General features: G+C 41.8%; 1 protein-coding gene across 1 annotated transcript in view; it reads left to right on the top strand.

The window, feature by feature from the left end:
- cebpz (CCAAT enhancer binding protein zeta) overlaps positions 1 to 20,898 on the top strand; it is a 40,038-nt gene that overhangs the window by 4,130 nt on the left and 15,010 nt on the right. The window contains exons 2-9 of the mRNA XM_072264890.1: positions 108 to 1,621; positions 5,363 to 5,594; positions 6,237 to 6,450; positions 6,853 to 6,941; positions 10,389 to 10,442; positions 14,128 to 14,230; positions 15,381 to 15,449; positions 20,196 to 20,262. Of these exons, the coding sequence (XP_072120991.1) occupies positions 108 to 1,621; positions 5,363 to 5,594; positions 6,237 to 6,450; positions 6,853 to 6,941; positions 10,389 to 10,442; positions 14,128 to 14,230; positions 15,381 to 15,449; positions 20,196 to 20,262 (2,342 nt within the window). The remainder of the gene's footprint in view (positions 1 to 107; positions 1,622 to 5,362; positions 5,595 to 6,236; positions 6,451 to 6,852; positions 6,942 to 10,388; positions 10,443 to 14,127; positions 14,231 to 15,380; positions 15,450 to 20,195; positions 20,263 to 20,898) is intronic.

Raw genomic sequence — 20,898 nt, 5'->3', positions numbered from 1 at the left:
AAATTGCCTTTGTTATTGCTAAAATTATTCACATGATAAACCAGAGAAATCTACTTTACATAGAAGGAGCAATACCATACACTGTAATTGTGTATTTTCTTTTATAGGCCGATTATCTAATGCTGCATCACTTAAATGAGAATGAAGAACTGGTTGATGGTGGAAAAAAGTCAGCAATTGATGATCTAGAAGAAGGTGAATTGGAAGCCTTTGTCCAGAAAATAGGCATAAAAAAATACTCTAAAATTGTGCAAGAGGATGAAGAGAGTGCTAAAGATGAAAAGCAAGCAAAAAAGGAGGGTGTACAAATTGACAAAAAGGGCAAGAAAAGTAAAAATAAGGAACTGAAAGAGAAAATTCAAGATGGAAAGGCTGATAAAAAAGGTCAGCCTGGCAAAACTGGAAAGCAAAAAGATAATCAGGAATCAAGTACATGTGAAATACCAGGACGGAAAACTAAACATCAGGATATCTTTGAATTTCACCCCAAACAATACTTATTGGTAAAGCCAGGTGGAAAGTGGTATGATGCGGATTATGCAAATGAGTACACCTCTGAGCCACAAGATGAATCCGTTGTCTCACAGTATAAAAATCTTGCTAAGCAGCTCTATGAGCACGAAACCAATCTTTACTCAAATAAGAAAAATCAAAAAGGAGCGAGTTCAACGTGGATGAAAACAGTTGTCACAACAGGCACATTGGCAGACAGGATGGCAGCCATGACACTTCTGATTCAGGATGCTCCGGTGCACACTCTTCACTTTGTAGAGGTATTAGTCAACCAAATCAAGAAGAAGGGAAGTCGGCGGCAGTCCTTAATGGCTTTGAGCACACTAACAGAACTACTAATCTCTGACTTGCTTCCAGACAATCGAAAATTACAAACTTTCTCGCAGCATCCTTTTAAAAAGCTGGAAGAGCTTGCCAGTGGTAACAAAGATACCAGGGACAAGCGCCTAATAATGTGGTACTTTGAACATCTCTTGAAGCACCATTTTGCAGAGTTTGTGCAGGCTTTAGAAGCTTTGACTCACGACAATGTGCAGGCAACAAAGGCTCAGGCCTTGGGTACAATTCGTGAGATCCTCTGCAATAAGCCAGAGCAAGAGAAAGCCCTGCTGATTCAGTTAGTAAATAAGTTAGGAGATCCACAACATAAAATGGCGACAAAGGCCTCCTATCTTTTAGAAACATTGCTTCATAAGCATCCCAACATGAAAACTGTTGTGTGTTGTGAAATTGAGCGACTTCTGTACAGGCCTAATATTAGTTTGAAAGCTCAGTACTATGCCATTTGCTTTCTCAACCAGATGGTCTTGAGCCACGAGGAGAGTGACCTTGCTGGGAAATTAATAGCCATTTATTTTTCATTTTTCCATGCCTTTGTTAAAAAGTCAGAAATAGACTCTAAAATGCTAAGTGCTTTGCTGACTGGTGTCAATAGAGCTTTTCCTTATTCCAAAATGGATGATGAAAAGATAATGGAACAGATGGATACGTTGTTCAAGGTTGTTCATTTTGTGAACTTCACAACGAGTGTCCAAGCACTCATGTTGCTATTTCAGGTGATGGACTCCAAACAAGCTATATCCAATCGATACTATGTCGCACTTTACCGGTAAGATTTACTTGGTACAAAAACTCTTGATGTGAAGTGACTGAGAATTTCAAATCGTTTCGTGGAAAGTATAACAATTTCTAGAATGCAATCTGATTCATAGAAAAAAAAACGTGCAATTACATTCCTTGTGGCAATAGTGATTTTTAAAGATATCACATAATTAAGGATTAATGCAACATAGTGTTTACAGCATTTAAAAAATCTAGAATGGTCTTTGCATACAGGTAGGTATGCTATTGCATGTTTCCATAATGTAAGTTGGTTATAAAGTAATTTATAGATTCTGTATTGCCCGTTATGCCGCTGGGGTTTAGGGCAGCAATTAAGGTCCTTCTCATCTCATGGTGTTCAGGGCTTCATTCACTGTGTCAGTAGCTTAGTTTTCACTTCTATCAGTCATGCAAGTCCCGGAGGTGGAGACTCAGGAACACTGTCACACTCAGGTGTAGAAGGATTCTTCAATGCTGTTTTTATAACAGTTTTATTTGACCAGTCAGGGTTGTTACCCTGAGCTGAACCCCCGAACCGGGAGGACCGGTGGATGACTTAGTCTGGCCTCTACCCTTTGAACAGTTTGGCATGGGTGACCCTACCAAAGGCCAAAGCTCAAAGCCCTGACTCCAGCCAGCGTAGCTCTCCAGGTCATTGAGGTGTGCCTGCCTCCAAACCATAACAATTTGTGATCCTCTCGGAGGGATTTATGGATGAAAGAATACTATTTGCTTTATAGATTAGTGTAGCACATTCAAGATGGGGAAAGCAGCACCCACAATACACTGGAGGAACTCAGCAGGTCGGGCAGCAGCCGTTGAAGCAATCAGTCAATGTTTCGGGCTGGAACCCTTCGTCGGGACTGAAGAGGGAAGGGGCAGAGGCCCTATAAAGAAGGTGGGGGGAGGGTGGGAAGGAGAAGGCTGGTAGGTGCCAGGTGAAAAACCAGTAAGGGGAAAGATAAAGGGGTGGGGGAAGGGAGGCAGGGAGGGGATAGGCAGGAAAGGTGAAGAAGGAATAGGGGAAAACACAATGGGTAGTAGAAGGAGGCGGAACCATGAGGGAGGTGATAGGCAGCTGCGGGAGGAGGCAGAGTGAAATAGGGATAGGGGAAGAGAGGGGGAGGGAATTACCGGAAGTTGGAGAATTCTATGTTCATACCAAGGGGCTGGAGACTACCTAGATGGTATATGAGGTGTTACTCCTCCAACCTGAGTTTAGCCTCATCATGGCAGTAGAGGAGGCCGTGTATGGACATACCCGAATGGGAATGGGAAGCAGAGTTGAAGTGGCTGGCAACCGGGAGATCCTGTCTGTTGTGGCGGACGGAGTGGAGGTGCTCGACGAAGTGGTCCCCCAATCTGCGTCGTGTTTCACCGATGTAAAGGAGGCCGCACCAGGAGCACTGGATGCAATAGATGACCCCAACAGACTCACAAGTGAAGTGTTGCCTCACCTGGATGGACTGTTTGGGGCCCTGAATGGTGGCAAGAGAGGAGGTGTAGGGACAGGTGTAGCACTTGCGCTTCCAGGGATAAGTACCGGGTGGGAGATCTGTGGGGAGAGACGTGTGGCTCAGGGAGTCGTGGAGGGACCGATCCCTGCGGAAAGCAGAGAGGGGTGGAGAGGGAAAGATGTGCTTAGTGGTGGGGTCCTGTTGAAGGTGGCGGAAGTTGCGGAGGATAATGTGCTAGATCCGGAGGCTGGTGGGGTGATAGGTAAGGACAAGGGGAACTCTGTCCCTGTTGTGGTGGCGGGAGGATGGGGTGAGAGCCGAAGTGTGGGAAATGGAGGAGATGCGGGTGAGGGCATCATTGATGACAGCAGAAGGGAAACCACAATCCTTAAAGAAAGAGGACATTTGAGTTGTCCTGGAACGGAAAACCTCATCCTGGGAGCAGATGCAGCGGAGACGGAGGAACTGGGAATAGGGAATGCCATTTTTGCATGTGGCGGGGTGGGAAGAGGTATAGTCGAGGTAGTTATAAGAGTCAGTGGGCTTGTAGAAGACATATCTTTAGCTTTCCCCTTACTGTTTTTTTATCTGGAACCTACTAGCCTTCTTCTTCCCACCCTCCCCCCCCCCCCACCCTTATAGGGCTTCTGCCCCTTCCCTCTTCAGTCCTGAGGAAGGGTTCTGGCCCGAAACGTTGACTGATTGTTTCCACGGATGCTGCCCGACCTGCTGAGTTCCTCCAGTGTGTTGTGAGTGTTGCTTTGACCCCAGCATCTGCAGAATATTTTGTGCTTACAAAATGGGGAAAACCTGTTTAAATCTGTCCTTTGAAGGCAACTACAACCTATGCTGCTAAAATGCAACTTTTTATAAGATGCGTTTTCTTATGGGTATAACTGAGTGTTAAAGAAGAAGTGCCTGCATTCGTTCTCCTTTTGGGTTACACAAGAATGTGAAAAATAAATATGATAGCTGCTGAAATAAGGGTGATTGAAAAGAAGAAACAAGAGGGGGTGTCTCTGTACACTGCCTTCATGTCACAGGCACATTTTACACTTAATTTAGAACAGCAATACTGATGTTGAAAGAAGTAGGCTATTGCAAATAACATCAGCTTATGATGACTGTAAAATCAATCCATCTGATTTGACACTAACTCGACACCCCCCCACTCCCCAGAAGATAGATGTCGGAGTATATAATTATTTTGAAAGTTGCTCAAATCTATGGAAGGTTTAAAACAAGAAGCAAAACATTAAGGCGACATTATAGACGCATTGCATAAATGTGGTATATTTTATGTATTCCAATCACAAACAAAAGAAAATCTGCAGATGCTGGAAATCCAAGCAACACACACAAAATGCTGGAGGAACACAGCAGGCCAGGCAGCATCTATGGAAAAGAGCACAGTGGACGTTTCAGGCCGAGAGCTTTCAGCTGTATTGGTTTCTAAAGATAGGAAGAGTTTGGTTGACTCTTAACAGCAACACAGACATTTGGGGCTCAATGACCAGTGTATTCTATGTAATCTGTTAATATTGGTTTCCTGTGTGCAACATCATTTAATGCTGCATTTAATTTAATATTAGTTATTAAACAATCACTAGTCTATGTTGTCATAGTTGATATTTATTAATTATCATTGACGTTCTGTATGTTGTGAAATTTGTTGTTCTAAAGCAGCCATATCAAATAAAATATAAAAATTACAATAAGTTACAAAAATCAATAAATTGAGAAATTTAAAGAATTTAATAATATAAATTGGGGTGCTGGAGGTGTTCTTTTGAATGGAAATTTGATGAGATGGCTATAGAGCAATATAAAGAAGGTTGATTTACATCAGTTATTAAGGTGATGTGGGTGTTACTGGCAATGCCTGCATTTATTGTGCAACCCTAACTGTTGAACTGAGAGTCAACAACCTGGTGGGCCTGAAGTCTCTTGAGGGACATACTGAATATTCATACACTGAAGGATATCGGTGAATCGTTTAGGGTTTTACAATATTTAGACAGATTCATAGCTATCATTACTGACTATAGTTTTTTTAAATTTCAGATTTACTTAATGACTTGAATTTAAATTCCATGACTGCCTTCAAGTTCTTCTCAAAATTAATGGTCTAAATGTCTAGATGCTAGTCTATAGTATGCTACCACAGTCAACGATGATAGTTCTGGTTACAGAGATTTAGTAATAGTCTTGTCTCTTCTATCATTCAATATGCTTGAAACCAGTATTAATGTAATTTTGTAGATGATTTAAAAACCTCCTATCTTTTGCAGGAAACTGTTGGATCCAGGACTGGCGCAAAGTTCTAAACAAGCAATGTTTCTAAATTTGCTGTACAAATCTTTGAAGTCTGACATTGTGCTTCGTCGCATCAAAGCATTTATAAAAAGGATCCTGCAGGCTACTTGTGGCCAGACGCCAGCATTTATATGTGGAGCCCTCTTCCTTATTTCTGAGATTTTGAAGCTGAAGCCAGGTGTTCAAGCACTCTTAAAAGAACATTGGGTATAGCTTCTACTATTTCACCAATCTATTCTGTTCTTTAATATAGTGTTCTACATTAATAGAGAAGGCATGGTTCTCTATCTTAGTAGAAATCAGCATTAAGTCAAATGAGCATAGAAAGAAATTATACAACATTTTGTATACTTAAGTACATTGAAATTTAACTAAAAGGATATTAAATGCTCATTTGCAATGTAATAATGGGAAAAAAAAAGTAGAGTTCAAATGAAGTGGAAAATATTAGTTTACTTCAGGCAACTCCTAAATTAAACTTAGATATTTTAAGTTTGGTTATAATATGTGGAATTTTTGTAATCTGTGCTAACCTGCAACTATAATACACTAATAAGAAAGGTTATGATTCCTACACCGTACTGAGATAACTCATCAATGATGAGGTGCTTCTATTCTGTGTTGTGATCAAACATTACAATGGGAACAGCAGTAATTTTGAAATTGATAGACATGTAACTGCAGCTTGATTAGCATCTGTAGAAGAGAAAGAAACAAAATCTTTGGTATTTTGTAACAGTAATCTTTTATTCTTCAGATATTGCATTTCATGTATGACAGCTAAAATTATAGATTGTGAGCTAGTAATGCTTGGATAATATTTAAAGTTGCCAAATATTTTCTACTAAGGAATCTGATGAAGAGGAAGATTTTAGAGATGTTGATGACAGTGAAGATAAATCTGAAGATCTTAATGAAGAGAATATGGTGAACAAATTGCATGAAGGGGAAAAATGTGGCAATGCTAACAAAGTAGAAGAAAGCATTGTTCAGAATACAACTGCAGCCAAAAAGCCTGAATCAACTGTCTCTGTGTCATGGTTGCACCACAAAAATCAAGAAGGTAAATTATATGGATAGGCAAAATGTTCAGTATTGTAAGTTTTTCATTATTTTGCTTTACTGGGTGCAAGAATAAAATCTTTATCTACATGTCACCCAACCAGGATTCACATTACTGACCCGTGACACCCTATTCAAAAGGCTATGTATGAATCAGATTAGAGTTTACTGCAGGTTCAAGTCCTCTGCCAGGACTTGTACAATTGTGCCTCTCTGTTGAATTGTATTAATATATTCTTTGTACTTTGTTAGGCAAAATCCAGCAGAGGCTTCCTTAGTGATAGAGCTTAACTATTCATAAAGTTTAGCATCCCAATTGTGAGGTTGCCATTCAAATTTCAATCTGTTTGCAGTTTATGGAAGTGGGCAAAATACCGCTATTGAACTCTACTCTTTGTTATAGGTGGAAAGAGTCTAGGAACCTACGATCCACTCCACAGGAATCCCCTCTCTTGTGGAGCAGACCATGCGGGTCTCTGGGAATTGAGAAAGGTAAAATATCTTGTTTACTGTTATGTGATCATGTGCAGCTGGTAACTTTTTTTTTGAAAAGTAAAACTCTAAATATGAGATACTGGTTCAGAAGATGAGGATGCATGGGATCCAGGCCAAGTTGATAAATTGGGTTTAGTATTGGCTTGGCAGCAGGAGTCAGAGGATGATGCCAAGATGTTGCTTTAGTAGTTGGACATCTCTGACTAATGGTGTCCCACAAGAATCAGTGTCGGGGCTGTTACTGTTTGTCACGTGCATAAACCAGTTGTTTTTATGTGGAAGCAGGAGGCTTGATCAGTATGTTTGCATGTAACACTAAAATTGGTTCACAATGTAAGCATGAGATTCTACGAATTCTGGAAGTCCAGAGCAACTCAGAAAATGATGGAGGAAATCGGCAGGTCGGACAGCATTTATGGAGGGGAATAACAATTGACATTCTGGGCCGAGATCCTTCATCAGCACCGGAAAGGAAGTGTGAAGAAGCCAGAACAGGAAGGTGGGCGTGGGAGAGGGGAAGTTGTACCTGCTGGCAGGTGAAGCCAGGAGAAGGTGTGATGAAGTGAAAAGCTTAGAAATGATAGGTAGAAAAAGAAAAGATTTGAAGAAGAAGGAATCTGATAGGAGTGGAGAGTGACCATGGGAGAAAGGGAAGGAGGATTGGCACCAGTGGGAAGTGATGGGCAGGTGAGCAGAAGTGAAGGGGCAAGAGGGGAGTGAGAATGGGGTATTGAAAAAGAGGGGAGTGGGAGGGGGGGGAGAAATTACCAGGCTAGATAAATCAGTGTTTATGCTGACAGGTTGGTGGACAGTGTGGTGGGTAGCCGTAGGCTGCAGGGTGATGTCAGTGTGTTAATAAAATGAGCTGAGAAATCACAGGTGCAGTTTAATCCTGAGAAGTGTGAAGTGATGCATTTTGGGAGTACTTATGAGACTAGATTGTGCAACTTGAATGGGGAGTATTAGGCTTGGTGTACAGGTCCAAAGATCCTTGAGGGTGGTGGAGCAGGTAGATAATGTGGTTAAGATGGCATATGGATGAGACTATAAGAGATGGGAGCAGAACTGGGCCATTTACCCAGTGAGTGTGCTCACTATTTCATCATGGCAGATTCATTTTCCATCTCAATCCCATTCTCCTGCTCTTTGATTAATCAAGAAACTTTCAACCTCCGCCTTAAATACACTTAATGACCGGGCCTCTTGTGCAACAAATTCCACATATTCACCACCCTTGAGCTAAAGAAAATCCTCCTCATCTCTGTTCTAAATGGACATTCCTCATTCTGAGGTTGTGCCTTCTGGTCCTAGACTACCCATTATAGGAAACATCTTCCTTTACATCCACCCTATCTAGACCTTTCAGTGAGATCCCCATCCCTTGTCCTTCTAAATTTCAGCAAGTACAGGCCCAGAGCTATCAAATACTCCTCATATAATAACCCTTCCATTCCCAGAACCCAAAGCTTAACTGCCCATGTCCCTGTACACAGGCTTCTGGACCTGCAGAGCTCCAGTGGATTGTTTTTGTTCTATATTTCAGCATCTGCGGTCTCTTGTTTCTTTCTTTCCTACTTCCTATTTGGTTTCATTCTGCCTCTCCTACCCAGGCTGCTTATTAGGTGATCACTATGGCCCCCCATCAAGGGGGCCTTAAAGCTCCCCACTTCTTTTTGGACAACAGAACCAAACTTTTCCCCATCTCCATCTGGCAGAACTGATCCTCACCCTTAACAATTTCTCCTTTGGCTCCACCCACTTCCCTCAAACCCAAGTTGTAGCCATGGGTGTTGACACAGGCTCCAGCTGTGCCTACCTTTTCATCGGCTATGTGGAACAGTCCACATTCCAAGCTTAAACCAGCATTGCTCCGCAGCTCTTCCTATGCTGAATTGACACATGTATTGGAGCTTTTTCTTGCACCAATGCTGGGCTTGTCAATTTCATTATCTTTGCCTCCATCTTCCACCTTGCCCTCAGACTTACTTGGTCCATTTTTGACACCTCTCTCCCCTTTCTCAATCTGTCTGTCTCCATCTCTGGAGACAGTCTAAATACTGATATATTTTATAAACCCACTAACTCTCACAGCTTTGACTATACGTCTTCCCACTTTGTCACTTGTAAAAATGCCATTCCCTTTTCTCAGTTCCTCAGTTTCTGCTGCATCTATTCTCAGGATGAGGCTTTTCATTCCAGAACAACTGAGATGTCCTCCTTCCTCCACCATTAAAGCTACCCTCACCCACATCTCTTGCATTTCGCGCACATCTGCCCACATCCCATCCTCCTGCTGCCATACCAGGGATAGGGTTTCTAATGTCCTCACCTACCACCCCACCAGCTTCTGAATCCAGCACATATTTCTCTGTAATTTCCACCATTTCCAACGGGATCCCACCACCAAGCACGTCGTTCCCTTCCAAACCGCCCCCCCCCCACTTTCCGCTTTCCACAGGGATTGTTCCCCTCCCACTGATCTCCCTTCCTTGCAAATGGAAGAAGTGCCACACCTGTCCCTATACCTCCACCCTCACTACCAATCAGGCCCCAAACAGTCCTTCCAGGCGAGGTGCCACTTCACCTGCAGGTCTGTTGGGATCATCTGCAGTATCCGGTGCTCTCGATGTGGCCTTCTGCATATTGGTGATACCCAGCATAGATTGGGAGACTGCTTTGTTGAGCACCTTCGCTGCGTCTGTCACAAAAAGCAGGATTTCCCATTTCATCTCTACTTCCCATTCCCATTTCAACATGTTAGTCCATGGCCTCCTCAACTGCCACAATGAGGCCACATTTAGTTGAAAGAGCAACACCTTATCTGGGTAGCCTCCAACCTGATGGCATGAACATTTCTCAAACTTCTGGTAGTTACCCTCCCCCCCCCTTTCCTTCACCATTCTCAATTCTTTCCCTCTCTAATCTTTTCTTCTTGTATGCCCATCAGCTCCCTCTGGTGCTCCTCCCCTTCCCTTTATTTCATGGTCTTGTGCCCTCTCCTATCAGGTTCCTCCTTCTCCAGCCCTTTACCTTTTCTACTAAATCAACTTTCCAGCTCTTTACTTCACCCTTTCTCCCTCGTATGGTTTCACCTATCACTTGCCACTTCGTACTTGTTCCTCCCTTCCCCGAAACATCGACTACTTATTCCCATCCATAGATGCTGCCTGACCCGCTGAGGTCCTCCAGCACATTGTGCGTATTGAGCCGAATGTCATCTGGTGCCTGGCATTAATAGCATTTGAATTGGCAAAACCATACTTTTTTGATACTTCTGATGTGTCTAATCCTCTTATAAGTAGATAGCTCAATCATTTGCACAAGTCACCAAAATGCTCTTGAAGTATTCAGATTATTTGATGATTATGCTTTTAAATCATCGGCAACAAGGAAGTTCTTAACTGTAATAATAACTTGTATTTTATTATATTTTCTTTCACCTAGTTGAGTGAACATTTCCATCCATCGGTGGCTCTCTTTGCAACAACTATCCTGCAGGTGATGTACATGTGGTTTGTATGATTTGCTGTTTTTGTGTCTCTTTTGTGTACTTTCCATCAACAAAATAGTTAAGCAGTGTTACTTTATACAGTATTTCTGTATAAAGTGCCATTTAGAGTTGCTACGGTTGCTAAATAATCACATCAGTATTTTTCCCCGTTTTCACTTTTATTTTCTTAATGAAAATTGCAGATCTAAAGGTTGTAAAAGCACCTTTATGTTTGTTTCATCAGATCATTTGACACAACCAAGAGGTTATAACAACTCCAGTTCACATGTAGCATTTCATGTGGAGGTTAATTGTTACTCTTCAGGATTGGAAGATTATCACTTCTGTCATCCAGGGATTTTGCCAGCGATTATGGCAACTTCCTTCCCTTAAAGATTTATTTAAATAATGATATTGAATCTGTTGAGTGATTGCACTTTACTTTCAGAATTTTTCAAATGAAGTGAATTTAGAGGGTCTCGGCCCGAAACGTCGACTGTACCTCTTCCTAGAGATGCTGCCTGGCCTGCTGCATTCACCAGCAAATTTGATGTGTGTTGCTTGAATTCCCAGCATCTGCAGAATTCCTTGTGTTAGAGAAGTAATTCCTGTATTTCAAATAGACTCTTCTCGGGCTTCCATCTGGATACAGGTATCGATTTTTAACTGATATTTTGATAACAAACTCTGCCATCTTCATCAGGCATGATGTCTGGGTATGTCTAGCCCAGTGGTATTTATACTGCCATCATCCGTCCGTCCTTATTGGTTAGTCCTCATCCAATCAGGTTTTCGCTCTTCCACCTTGCTTACAATCAAATTCTAGTTCTTACTTAGAGCCTTTGTCTTTGTGAAAATTCTTTTCCTCTAGTTTTATTTCAATGGCATTGTTCACCAGGCAGTCCCAAAAGCCACTGGCATGGCACAGTAGTTTTGTGCTGTTGAAGTCAACCCTATGGCCTTCTAGCACTGTTCAATGTTCTTCTAGCACTGATTTCTCCAGGTGACCCAAATCGATACACCACCTGTGCTCCTTGATGCAGATTTGCACTGTGAGTCCTGTCTGGCCGATATATGCTGTTTCATATTCACAGGGGATCCGGTAAACGCCAGCTGTCCTGAGTTCCAGGTCATCTTTGATCTGCCTAAGCCGTGATTTGAACTTCCTTATGGGTTTATGGGTGGTATTTCTTCAGGATCCTGACAATCCTTCCAGAAACCGTAGAAATATAGGGAAGACAGGCGGTAGTGACAAGTTCCTCCTCATTGTTAGGTTTCCTGGTTTTTCCATCGGCCCCTTTAAGGGCCCGATTGATTTGCTTCACCTTGTAGCCATCTTAGAGGAATTCTGCAGGGATTCTGTAGAATAACAACCACCATCACGCCTACCAATGTAGAGTGGTTCTTTATACTTTGAAATGTATGATAATGCAATTTGGTAAAAGGAACTATAGTACAGACTATTATCTAAGTGGGAAGAAAATTCAAACATGACAGGTGCAAAGAAACTGGGAGTCCTTGAGCATGACTCCCAGAAGGTTAATTCAGAGGTTGAGTCTGTGTTAAAGAAGGTAAATGCAATGTTGGTATTTATTTCAAGGGGAATAGAATATAAAAACAAGGAGATGATGCTGAGGCTTTATAGGACACTAGTCAGGCCACACTTGGAGTATTGTCAACAGTTTTGGTCCTCATATCTTAGAAAGGATGTGTTGTCATTGAAGAGAATCCAGAGTAGGTTCACGAAGATGATTCCGGGAATGACGGAGTTAACATATGAGGAGTGTTTGTCAGCTTTGGGCCTGTACTCACTGGAATTTAGAAGAATGTGGGGGGATCTCATTGAAACCTACCGAATTTTGAAAGGGCTAGATAAGGTGCACGTGGGTAGGATGTTTCCAGTGGAGAGGGTATCCAGAACTAGGGGGCACAGCCTCAAAGTTGAGGGTGTCCTTTTAGAACAGAGGTAAGGGGAATTTTTTTTTAGCCAGATAGTAGTGAATCTGAAGAATACTCTGCCACAGACTGCAGTGGAGGCCAAGTCCGTGGGTATATTTGAAGCAGAAGTTGATAGTTTCCTGATTGGTTAGGGCAACAAGGGATATGTCTTCCCTATATTTACACAGATTCTAGAAGGATCACTAGGAGCCTGAAGAAATTCATCAGATTAATGCCATCCACAAACGCATAAGAAAGCTCAAATCACAGCTTATCCAGATCAAAGATAACCTGGGACTCGGGACAGCTGGCATTTACAGGATTCCCCATGAATATGGAGTAGCATATATCAGCCTGACAGGGCGCACGGTGGAAACCTGCATCAAGGAGCACAGGAGGTGTATCCATTTGGATTACCTGGAAAAATTGACGGTAGAAGAACATTGCATTCACAATGGCCATATTATTGATTTCGACAGCACAAAACTACTAAGCTGCACTATTGGCTTTTGGGACCGCCTGGCGAAGGAAGTAATTGAAATAAAACTACAGTAAGTGAGTGTTGGAATTCTATTGTAAACAGCATGGGACGTTGTAAACCTGATTGGATGGGACTAACCAATCAGAAGGGACGAACAATGGGGGTATAAACACCGTCAGATTAGATATGCCCAGGCATCATCTCTGATGAAGATGGCAAAGTTTGTCATCAAAACATCAGTTAAAATCAATGCCTATACCTGGCTGGAAGACCAAGAAGTGTTTATTTGTCATATACACCGGGAAAGCACTAGATCCAATTCCTGTATTTGATAACCTCTTGCAGTAAAGGTTGATGAGTAAGATAAGAGCTTGTGCTGTTAAGGGTAGCATTGAAGGCTGCATATCTTATAGAGGACTAAGTGAAATAAATGAATCTTTTCAAAGCTGAATTATCAGAGTATCTCAAGGATGGGTTATTGGCCCTCAAATATTTCCTATCTTTTTAATGAGTATGGGGGAGCAGACTATAATGTATTCAACTTTACTGTTGATATGAAAATAGGTTATTTGAATGTAGGTATCAGAATTGGTTTATCATCATCACAATGTACCAAGGTACAGTGAAAAACTTGCCTTGCATGCTGTTCGTACAAATCAGATCATTAAACTGCATTGAGGTAGAACAAAGGAATCTGAAACAGGATGTAGATTGAGAGACCAAAAACATGTCAAATGGAATTTAGTCCAGAGAATTGTGGGTCATGTGCTTCAGTAAGGGCAAATCAAAAGACTATTATCAAAATGGAGGGAGATGGCAAAAGAGTGGTGTACAGGGAATCTAGGTGTTGTGCATGAAGTACAAAGATTTAGCATGAAAGTGCAACAAACTGTTAGAAGGCAAATTGCACATTGGCTATATTGCAAGGGGTTTGGAGTTTAAAAACCTAAAAGTATTTCTGCTGATGCTACACCTGGAGTACTGTGCACAGTTTTGATCTTTTTTTAAAAGGATATACTAGCAGAAGAGGTGGTCCTGAGGAGATACACTTGGCTAAGTCCTTGGATCATTGGAGATAGTTAAAGATGATTAAAAGATTGGGAGTTGAAAGCTATCGGTAGCTGATAGCAAGGAGTTGAGGCCTGGGGCAGATGAGCCATTATTATATTGAATGGTAGAGGAGGCTTAAAAGACCATGTGGTCCACTCTCCTATTTTTTGGCATTTGTTGTACAAGTTGAAAAAATAAACATTGCTTGTATAATCTACTTGTAGGGTAATCACATCCAATATTCTGGAGACCCTCTTCAGGATTTCACGTTAATGAGGTTTCTTGATCGCTTCGTATACAGAAATCCCAAACAGCAGAAAGGCAAAGGTAAGCATCATCTGTAATTTGAACAAAATAAATTATTGTTGCACATTATTCAAATGATGCATGTTATTCTATCAATAAGGTGACTTATGAACTTGCAATGTATGTATTTCTACAGCTCCATGTTTTGGTATTGCATACTATATCACTTTTAGAAGAGGTTTATAGTTTTTTGTATTTCAGTTGGTTAGTTACTCTAAAATTCGTTAATATATTTCATTGGACAAGATAACCTCTATGTAAAATTGTTTGAAGAATCTTATTAATTAACACAAAATGCATAATGATACAAAGAATGGTATAGTGACATAGCATATAGTCCTGATGTCTCCTAGCGGATCAGAGGAAACCATGACTATCTCACCAATGGTAATATATTAGATTAGTGTATATGAATACCTTAAAATTACTGTACCTTGTCATTTTGTTAAAAAACCAATAATTTTACAGAGGTGGGCAGAAGGGCCTGTTTTAATGTTTTATTACCCTAAATTTTATAGATATTAGGAATTATTTTTGTGTAACCATACATCTCGAAAGAATTCATACTTACAAAGTATTTGTCCAGGTGTCTTTTTTTTTGGCGTGTGCCTGTGTGCGCGTCTGTGCGTGTGTGTGTGTGTCTGCGTATCCGTGATGATGTCTTTTTCATGGCTTTTTTTTTTTACAAGGCGCGGAGCGAGAGAGAGACTGTGTGGCGCTCCACTCCTCACACAGACATTTTCGCAGTATTTTCCCTTTATTTTATGAGGTCGAGTTGCGATCTCGACACTCAACCTGGCACGGATGGAAAGCGTACTCGGGGGTGGACCCGACTAGTTTCGAACCCGGGAACCTCCACTCCCAGGTCCGGCACCGATGTCGTTGCACCACCGGCTGGCCCATCCAGGTGTCTTTTTCAAAGCCTATATATTTCTTTCATTTGCACGCCAGGTGATGGCTTTAATCTGTTCCAGTCAATAAGGAATTTCCTAAACTTTTTAAAGTTGCCTGAAGTTTTCTACATCTTTACCAAATGATTATTTGAATTTCGAGTTGTTGGAATTTTATTTATTGTAGCTTGATGGGATTTATCAATCTTTTTCTGTCCTTTATTGTTTATTTTTCAGTTCATGACATTGTGTTGTTTTCATGGTGTGATTTGTTTTCGCAGGGAATACAGACAGCATTGTGATGCAGCCTAAGCAGAAACTTCTGTTCAGTGATCCACATAAACTGCAAGGTAATTTAAATAGTAAATGAGTAGTAATAAAATACATTGCGTGGTCTTGTTTTGGATATGCTAGAATTAATGCATTTAAAATGCACTTTCTTCCTTTTGCATCAGCTTCGATTCAAAGTCATGGATACACAGCTCTCTGACATTATTTATTTATTTTAATTTAGCTCTACCAATGAACTATATACCAATATAATATACTAATTTTATATCAGCCCCATCAATTTTCAGTGCCTGCTAAAGCTTAACAGCATTTATGTCTGTAAATTTGGGCTTTGAACATCAGTTTGTGAGGAAAAGGCATGGAACTTTAGGAAGTTTTACAATGTGGCAAAATATTCTTCCAGTTACACCTCTGCACTAGGTAGATATCTAAATAAAAATGTAATTAGATATAAAATAAAATTTAATATTTCTAAAGTCATGTGAACTAATATATCAATCAGTATAGCAAAAGTGTAAATTATAATTTTAAGCAATAACACAAATATTTTTAAGTGAAAGTAAGTATTCTAAAATGTTAAAAATAAAGTTTAAGGTAACTGGCAGTAAATGTGGGTTGGAAGTGGAATGAAAGATACCTATGCATTTAGTGGGCGATGAAGACCCTAAATACAGTTCCTGAAATGATGGAGGAATGGTGATTCAGTAGTCACTTTCTAAAAGTAAACAACAGGAATTCTGCAGATACTGGAAATTCAAGCAACACACATCAAATTTGCTGGTGAACGCAGCAGGCCAAGCAGCATCTGTAGGAAGAGGTGCAGTCGACGTTTCAGGCCGAGACCCTTCGTCAGGACTAACTGAAGGAAGAGTGAGTAAGGGATTTGAAAGTTGGAGGGGGAGGGGGAGATCCAAAATGATAGCAGAAGATAGGAGGGGGAGGGATAGAGCCAAGAGCTGGACAGGTGATAGGCAAAAGGGGATACGAGAGGATCATGGGACAGGAGGTCCGGGAAGAAAGACAAGGGGTTGGGGGGGAGACCCAGAGGATGGGCAAGAGGTATATTCAGAGGGACAGAGGGAGAAAAAGGAGAGTGAGAGAAAGAATGTGTGCATAAAAATGAGTAACAGATGGGGTACGAGGGGGAGGTGGGGCCTTAGCGGAAGTTAGAGAAGTCGATGTTAATGCCATCAGGTTGGAGGCTACCCAGAAGGAATATAAGGTGTTGTTCCTCCAACCTGAGTGTGGCTTCATCTTTACAGTAGAGGAGGCCGTGGATAGACATGTCAGAATGGGAATGGGATGTGGAATTAAAATGTGTGGCCACTGGGAGATCCTGCTTTCTCTGGCGGACAGAGCGTAGGTGTTCAGCAAAGCGGTCTCCCAGTCTGCGTCGGGTCTTGCTAATATATAAAAGGCCACATCGGGAGCACCGGACGCAGTATATCACCCCAGTCGACTCACAGGTGAAGTGTTGCCTCACCTGGAAGGACTGTTTGGGGCCCTGAATGGTGGTAAGGGAGGAAGTGTAAGGGCATGTGTAGCACTTGTTCCGCTTACACGGATAAGTGCCAGGAGGGAGATCACTGGGGAGGGATGGGGGGGGGACGAATGGACAAGGGAGTTGTGTAGGGAGTGATCCCTGCGGAATGCAGAGAGAGGCCGGGAGGGAAAGATGTGCTTAGTGGTGGGATCCCGTTGGAGGTGGCGGAAGTTATGGAGAATAATATGTTGGACCCGGAGGCTGGTGGGGTGGTAGGTGAGGACCAGGGGAACCCTATTCCTAGTGGGGTGGCGAGAGGATGGAGTGAGAGCAGATGTACATGAAATGGGGGAGATGCATTTGAGAGCAGAGTTGATAGTGGAGGAAGGGAAGCCCCTTTCTTTAAAAAAGGAGGATATCTCCCTCATCCTAGAATGAAAAGCCTCATCCTGAGAGCAGATGCGGCGGAGACGGAGGAATTGTGAGAAGGGGGTGGTGTTTTTGCAAGAGACAGGGTGAGAAGAGGAATAGTCCAGATAGCTGTGAGAGTCAGCCCCATCTGTTACTCATTTTTATGCACACATTCTTTCTCTCACTCTCCTTTTTCTCCCTCTGTCCCTCTGAATATACCTCTTGCCCATCCTCTGGATCCCCCCCCCCACCCCGTCTTTCTGCCCGGACCTCCTGTCCCATGATCCTCTCGTATCCCCTTTTGCCTATCACCTGTCCAGCTCTTGGCTCTATCCCTCCCCCTCCTGTCTTCTCCTATCATTTTGGACCTCCCCCTCCCCCTCCAACTTTCAAATCCCTTACTCACTCTTCCTTCAGTTAGTCCTGACAAAGGGTCTCGGCCTGAAACGTCGGCTGCACCTCTTCCTACAGATGCTGGTTGGCCTGCTGCGTTCACCAGCAACTTTGATGTGTGTCACTTTCTAAAAGTGATTGGATAAGTAATCAGATAAAATGCTATGTGATGGAAAATTTATATGAGTAGGACAGAGTACTTAATTTATTCAAAAAGCCGGATCTAATTGATGTTTGAGCTCCTGTGATCTATACTTTAATGATTCTTTCTCAGCAAGATGAATCAGAATCAGATTGCAACCACTGTTCACCTATTGTGGCGATAGACAATCTGCAGTGGGTCAAGTCCTTGCTTAGGCAGGAGTTGATTCTGGCCATGACCAACCTCTCAAAGTACCTCATCACAGTAGATGTGAGTACAATGGGGCAATAGTCATTGAGGCAGCTCACCCTGCTCTTTGACACTTGAATGATTGTCACCCTTTTGAAGCAGGTGGGAATCTCTGACAGCAGCCGCGAGAGATTGATGAGGTTCCTGAACATTCCTGCCAGTTAGATGGCACAGATTTTCAAGGCCTGACAATTTGCAAGGGTTCACCGTTGTGAAAGATGTTCTGACATCGGCCTTTGAGACAGAGATTATAGTGTCTCAGATACTGCAGGGATTTGCACAGGTGTAGTTTTATTCCCCCTTTCAATGTGAGCATAAAAGGTGTTTAGCTTATCTGGGAGTGAAGCATCACAGCCATTCATGATGTTAGGTTTTGCCTTGTAGTAAATAATTGCCTATAAACCCTGTCTTGTATTTTTCATGCTCTAAATGCATGGAAGATCTAATCAAACCATAGAACATAGTTCAAAGTAAAGTTATTATCAGAATACATATAGTCAGCCCTCTGTATCCACGGGTTCTGCATCCGCAGATTCAACCAACTGCGGATCGAGATCAGAAAAAAGAACAGTTCTCTCTCCAGCACTCATCGTATGAGCATTGTTTGCCTCGCGTCTCATTCAGTAATTACTTGTGTACACCCTTTGCTTCTGTGAAAGAGTGGCTCCTAAAAAGCAATTAAGCAATCAAAGCAATTCCTCAAAGGCTAAGAGGGAGCATAAAGTGCTATCTCTCGCCAAGAAAATAAAAAGGAGTTTAAGGCTAGTAAGGGATGGCTGGCTAGCTATGTAAAGTGCTATAGCCTCAAGAACTTAAAGATCACGGGAGAATTGGCCGAGGCAGCGTCAGCGTTCCAGAAGAGCTATGATGGTTGCATCTGTACTGAACACGTACAGACTTCTTTTCTTGTCATTATTCCCTAAACAATACAGTATAACAACTATTTACATAGCATTTATATTGTATTAGGTATTATAAGTAATCTAGAGATGATTTAAAGTATACAGGAGGATGTGCGTAGGTTATATGCAAATACTACACCATTTTATATATGGGACTTGAGCATCCACGGAATTTGGTATCCTCGGAGGGTCCGCGGAACCAAACCCCAGCGGTTGCGGAAGTCCGACTATATATGTCACCATATACAAACCTAAGATTCATTTTCTTGCAGGACAAACTGAATAATTCCAATTACCATAATAGAATCAGTGAAAGATTCTACCCAACAGGGCGGACAAACAACCAATACACAAAAGGCAACACATTGTGCAAATACAAAATAAAAAAATAATAATAATAAGTGCATATTAATAATAAATTAATAACCCATAAATATCAAGAACATGAAATGAAGAGTCCTTGAAAGTGAGTCCATCGATTGTAGGAACAATTTAGTGGTGGGCAAGTGAAGTTATCCCCACTGATTCAAGAGTCTGATGGTTGAAGGGTTCTATCCGTTCTTGAACCTTGCACTGAGAGTCCTGAGGCTCCTTACTATCGTCCTAATGGCAGCAGCGAGAAGAGAGCATGACCTGGGTGGCGAGGGGTCCCTGATGACGGTTGCTGCTTTCCTGCAATACTGCTCTGCGTAGGTGTGCTCAATGGTGGGGAGGGCTTTACCTGTGGTGGACTAGGCTGTATCCACTACTTTTGTAGGATTTTCCATTCAAAGGCATTGGTATTTCTATACCAGGCTTTGATGTAGCCAGTCAATATACTCTACACCACACATCGATAGAAGTTTGTTAGTGTTCTAGATGTCATGCTGAATCTTCTACTTCTAAGAAAGTAGACGTGTTGCCGTGCTTCTTCTGTACTTGCACTTGGGTGCTGCTGCACAGCACAGATCGAGAAGTACAACAGAGTAATGGGTCCTTTGGCTCACCATGTCTGTGCTGACCATGATGATCTGATCTGCTTGCATGTTATTCATCTTTCACGAGTGCAAATGCATTAGTAGTTTGATGTATTAAATTTACTTAAATAATGCTTTATTTAAAATGTGCAAAGAGTTATCTTAATGGTGTGAAATTGAGATTTTTGAAATTACTACTTTGCAAGCCTAGTGCCAAAGTAAGATATTGAGAATGTTATTGATATCTATATGGTTTTAAATGTTTGCAGTAAATAGTAAGAAGTTTATTGAACAAGAGGAGAGTCAGATCCCAGTGGATGAAATATTCTTTCACAGGTAAGTTTCGATTATATAATGTTTGTGCTATAGTTAATGTATCTGAAGAGAATCATTGTCACGCAACATGTGGAGGGACCAGCAGGCAAATGAGTAAAAGAATGCCTGAGAGTCTTTAGACTGTTCACAGTGGGAGACTTTGTATTATTCTGTAACTTTTTTTTTTAAAAATTGAATATGTAAGCACCTTTCATTACTTCAGAATATCATAGAATGATTTGCAGTATCTCCCGATGTGTAGTTTATTGTAATGTAAGTCAAGCAGTCAATTTACGCAGTGCAATAATTTGATAAACTTCCACATGGGAGGTTGGACGAGAAGGTTCAGTGGCTCGGCATTCAGGATGAGGTAGTTAATTGGATTAGACTTGGGTTTGTGGGAGAAGCCAGAGTGTGGTTGTAGATGGTTGCCTCTGACTGGAGGCCTGTGGCAATTGGTGTGCCAGAGCGATCGGTGCTGGGTCTGTTGTTGTTTGTCATCTATATCAATGATCTGGTTGATAATGTAGTAAACTGCATCAGCAAATTTGTGGCTGACACCAAGATTAGGGGTGTAGTAGACAGCGAGGAATGCTGTCAGAGCTTGCAGTGGGATCTGGACCAGCTGGAAAAAGGGGCTGAACATGGCTGAATTAA

The sequence above is a fragment of the Mobula birostris genome, chromosome 8 (genome assembly GCF_030028105.1).
Source record: "Mobula birostris isolate sMobBir1 chromosome 8, sMobBir1.hap1, whole genome shotgun sequence".
NCBI lineage: Eukaryota > Metazoa > Chordata > Chondrichthyes > Myliobatiformes > Myliobatidae > Mobula > Mobula birostris.
Note: the sequence above shows the minus strand (reverse complement) of the source record. Positions and strands in the feature narration are given on the sequence as shown.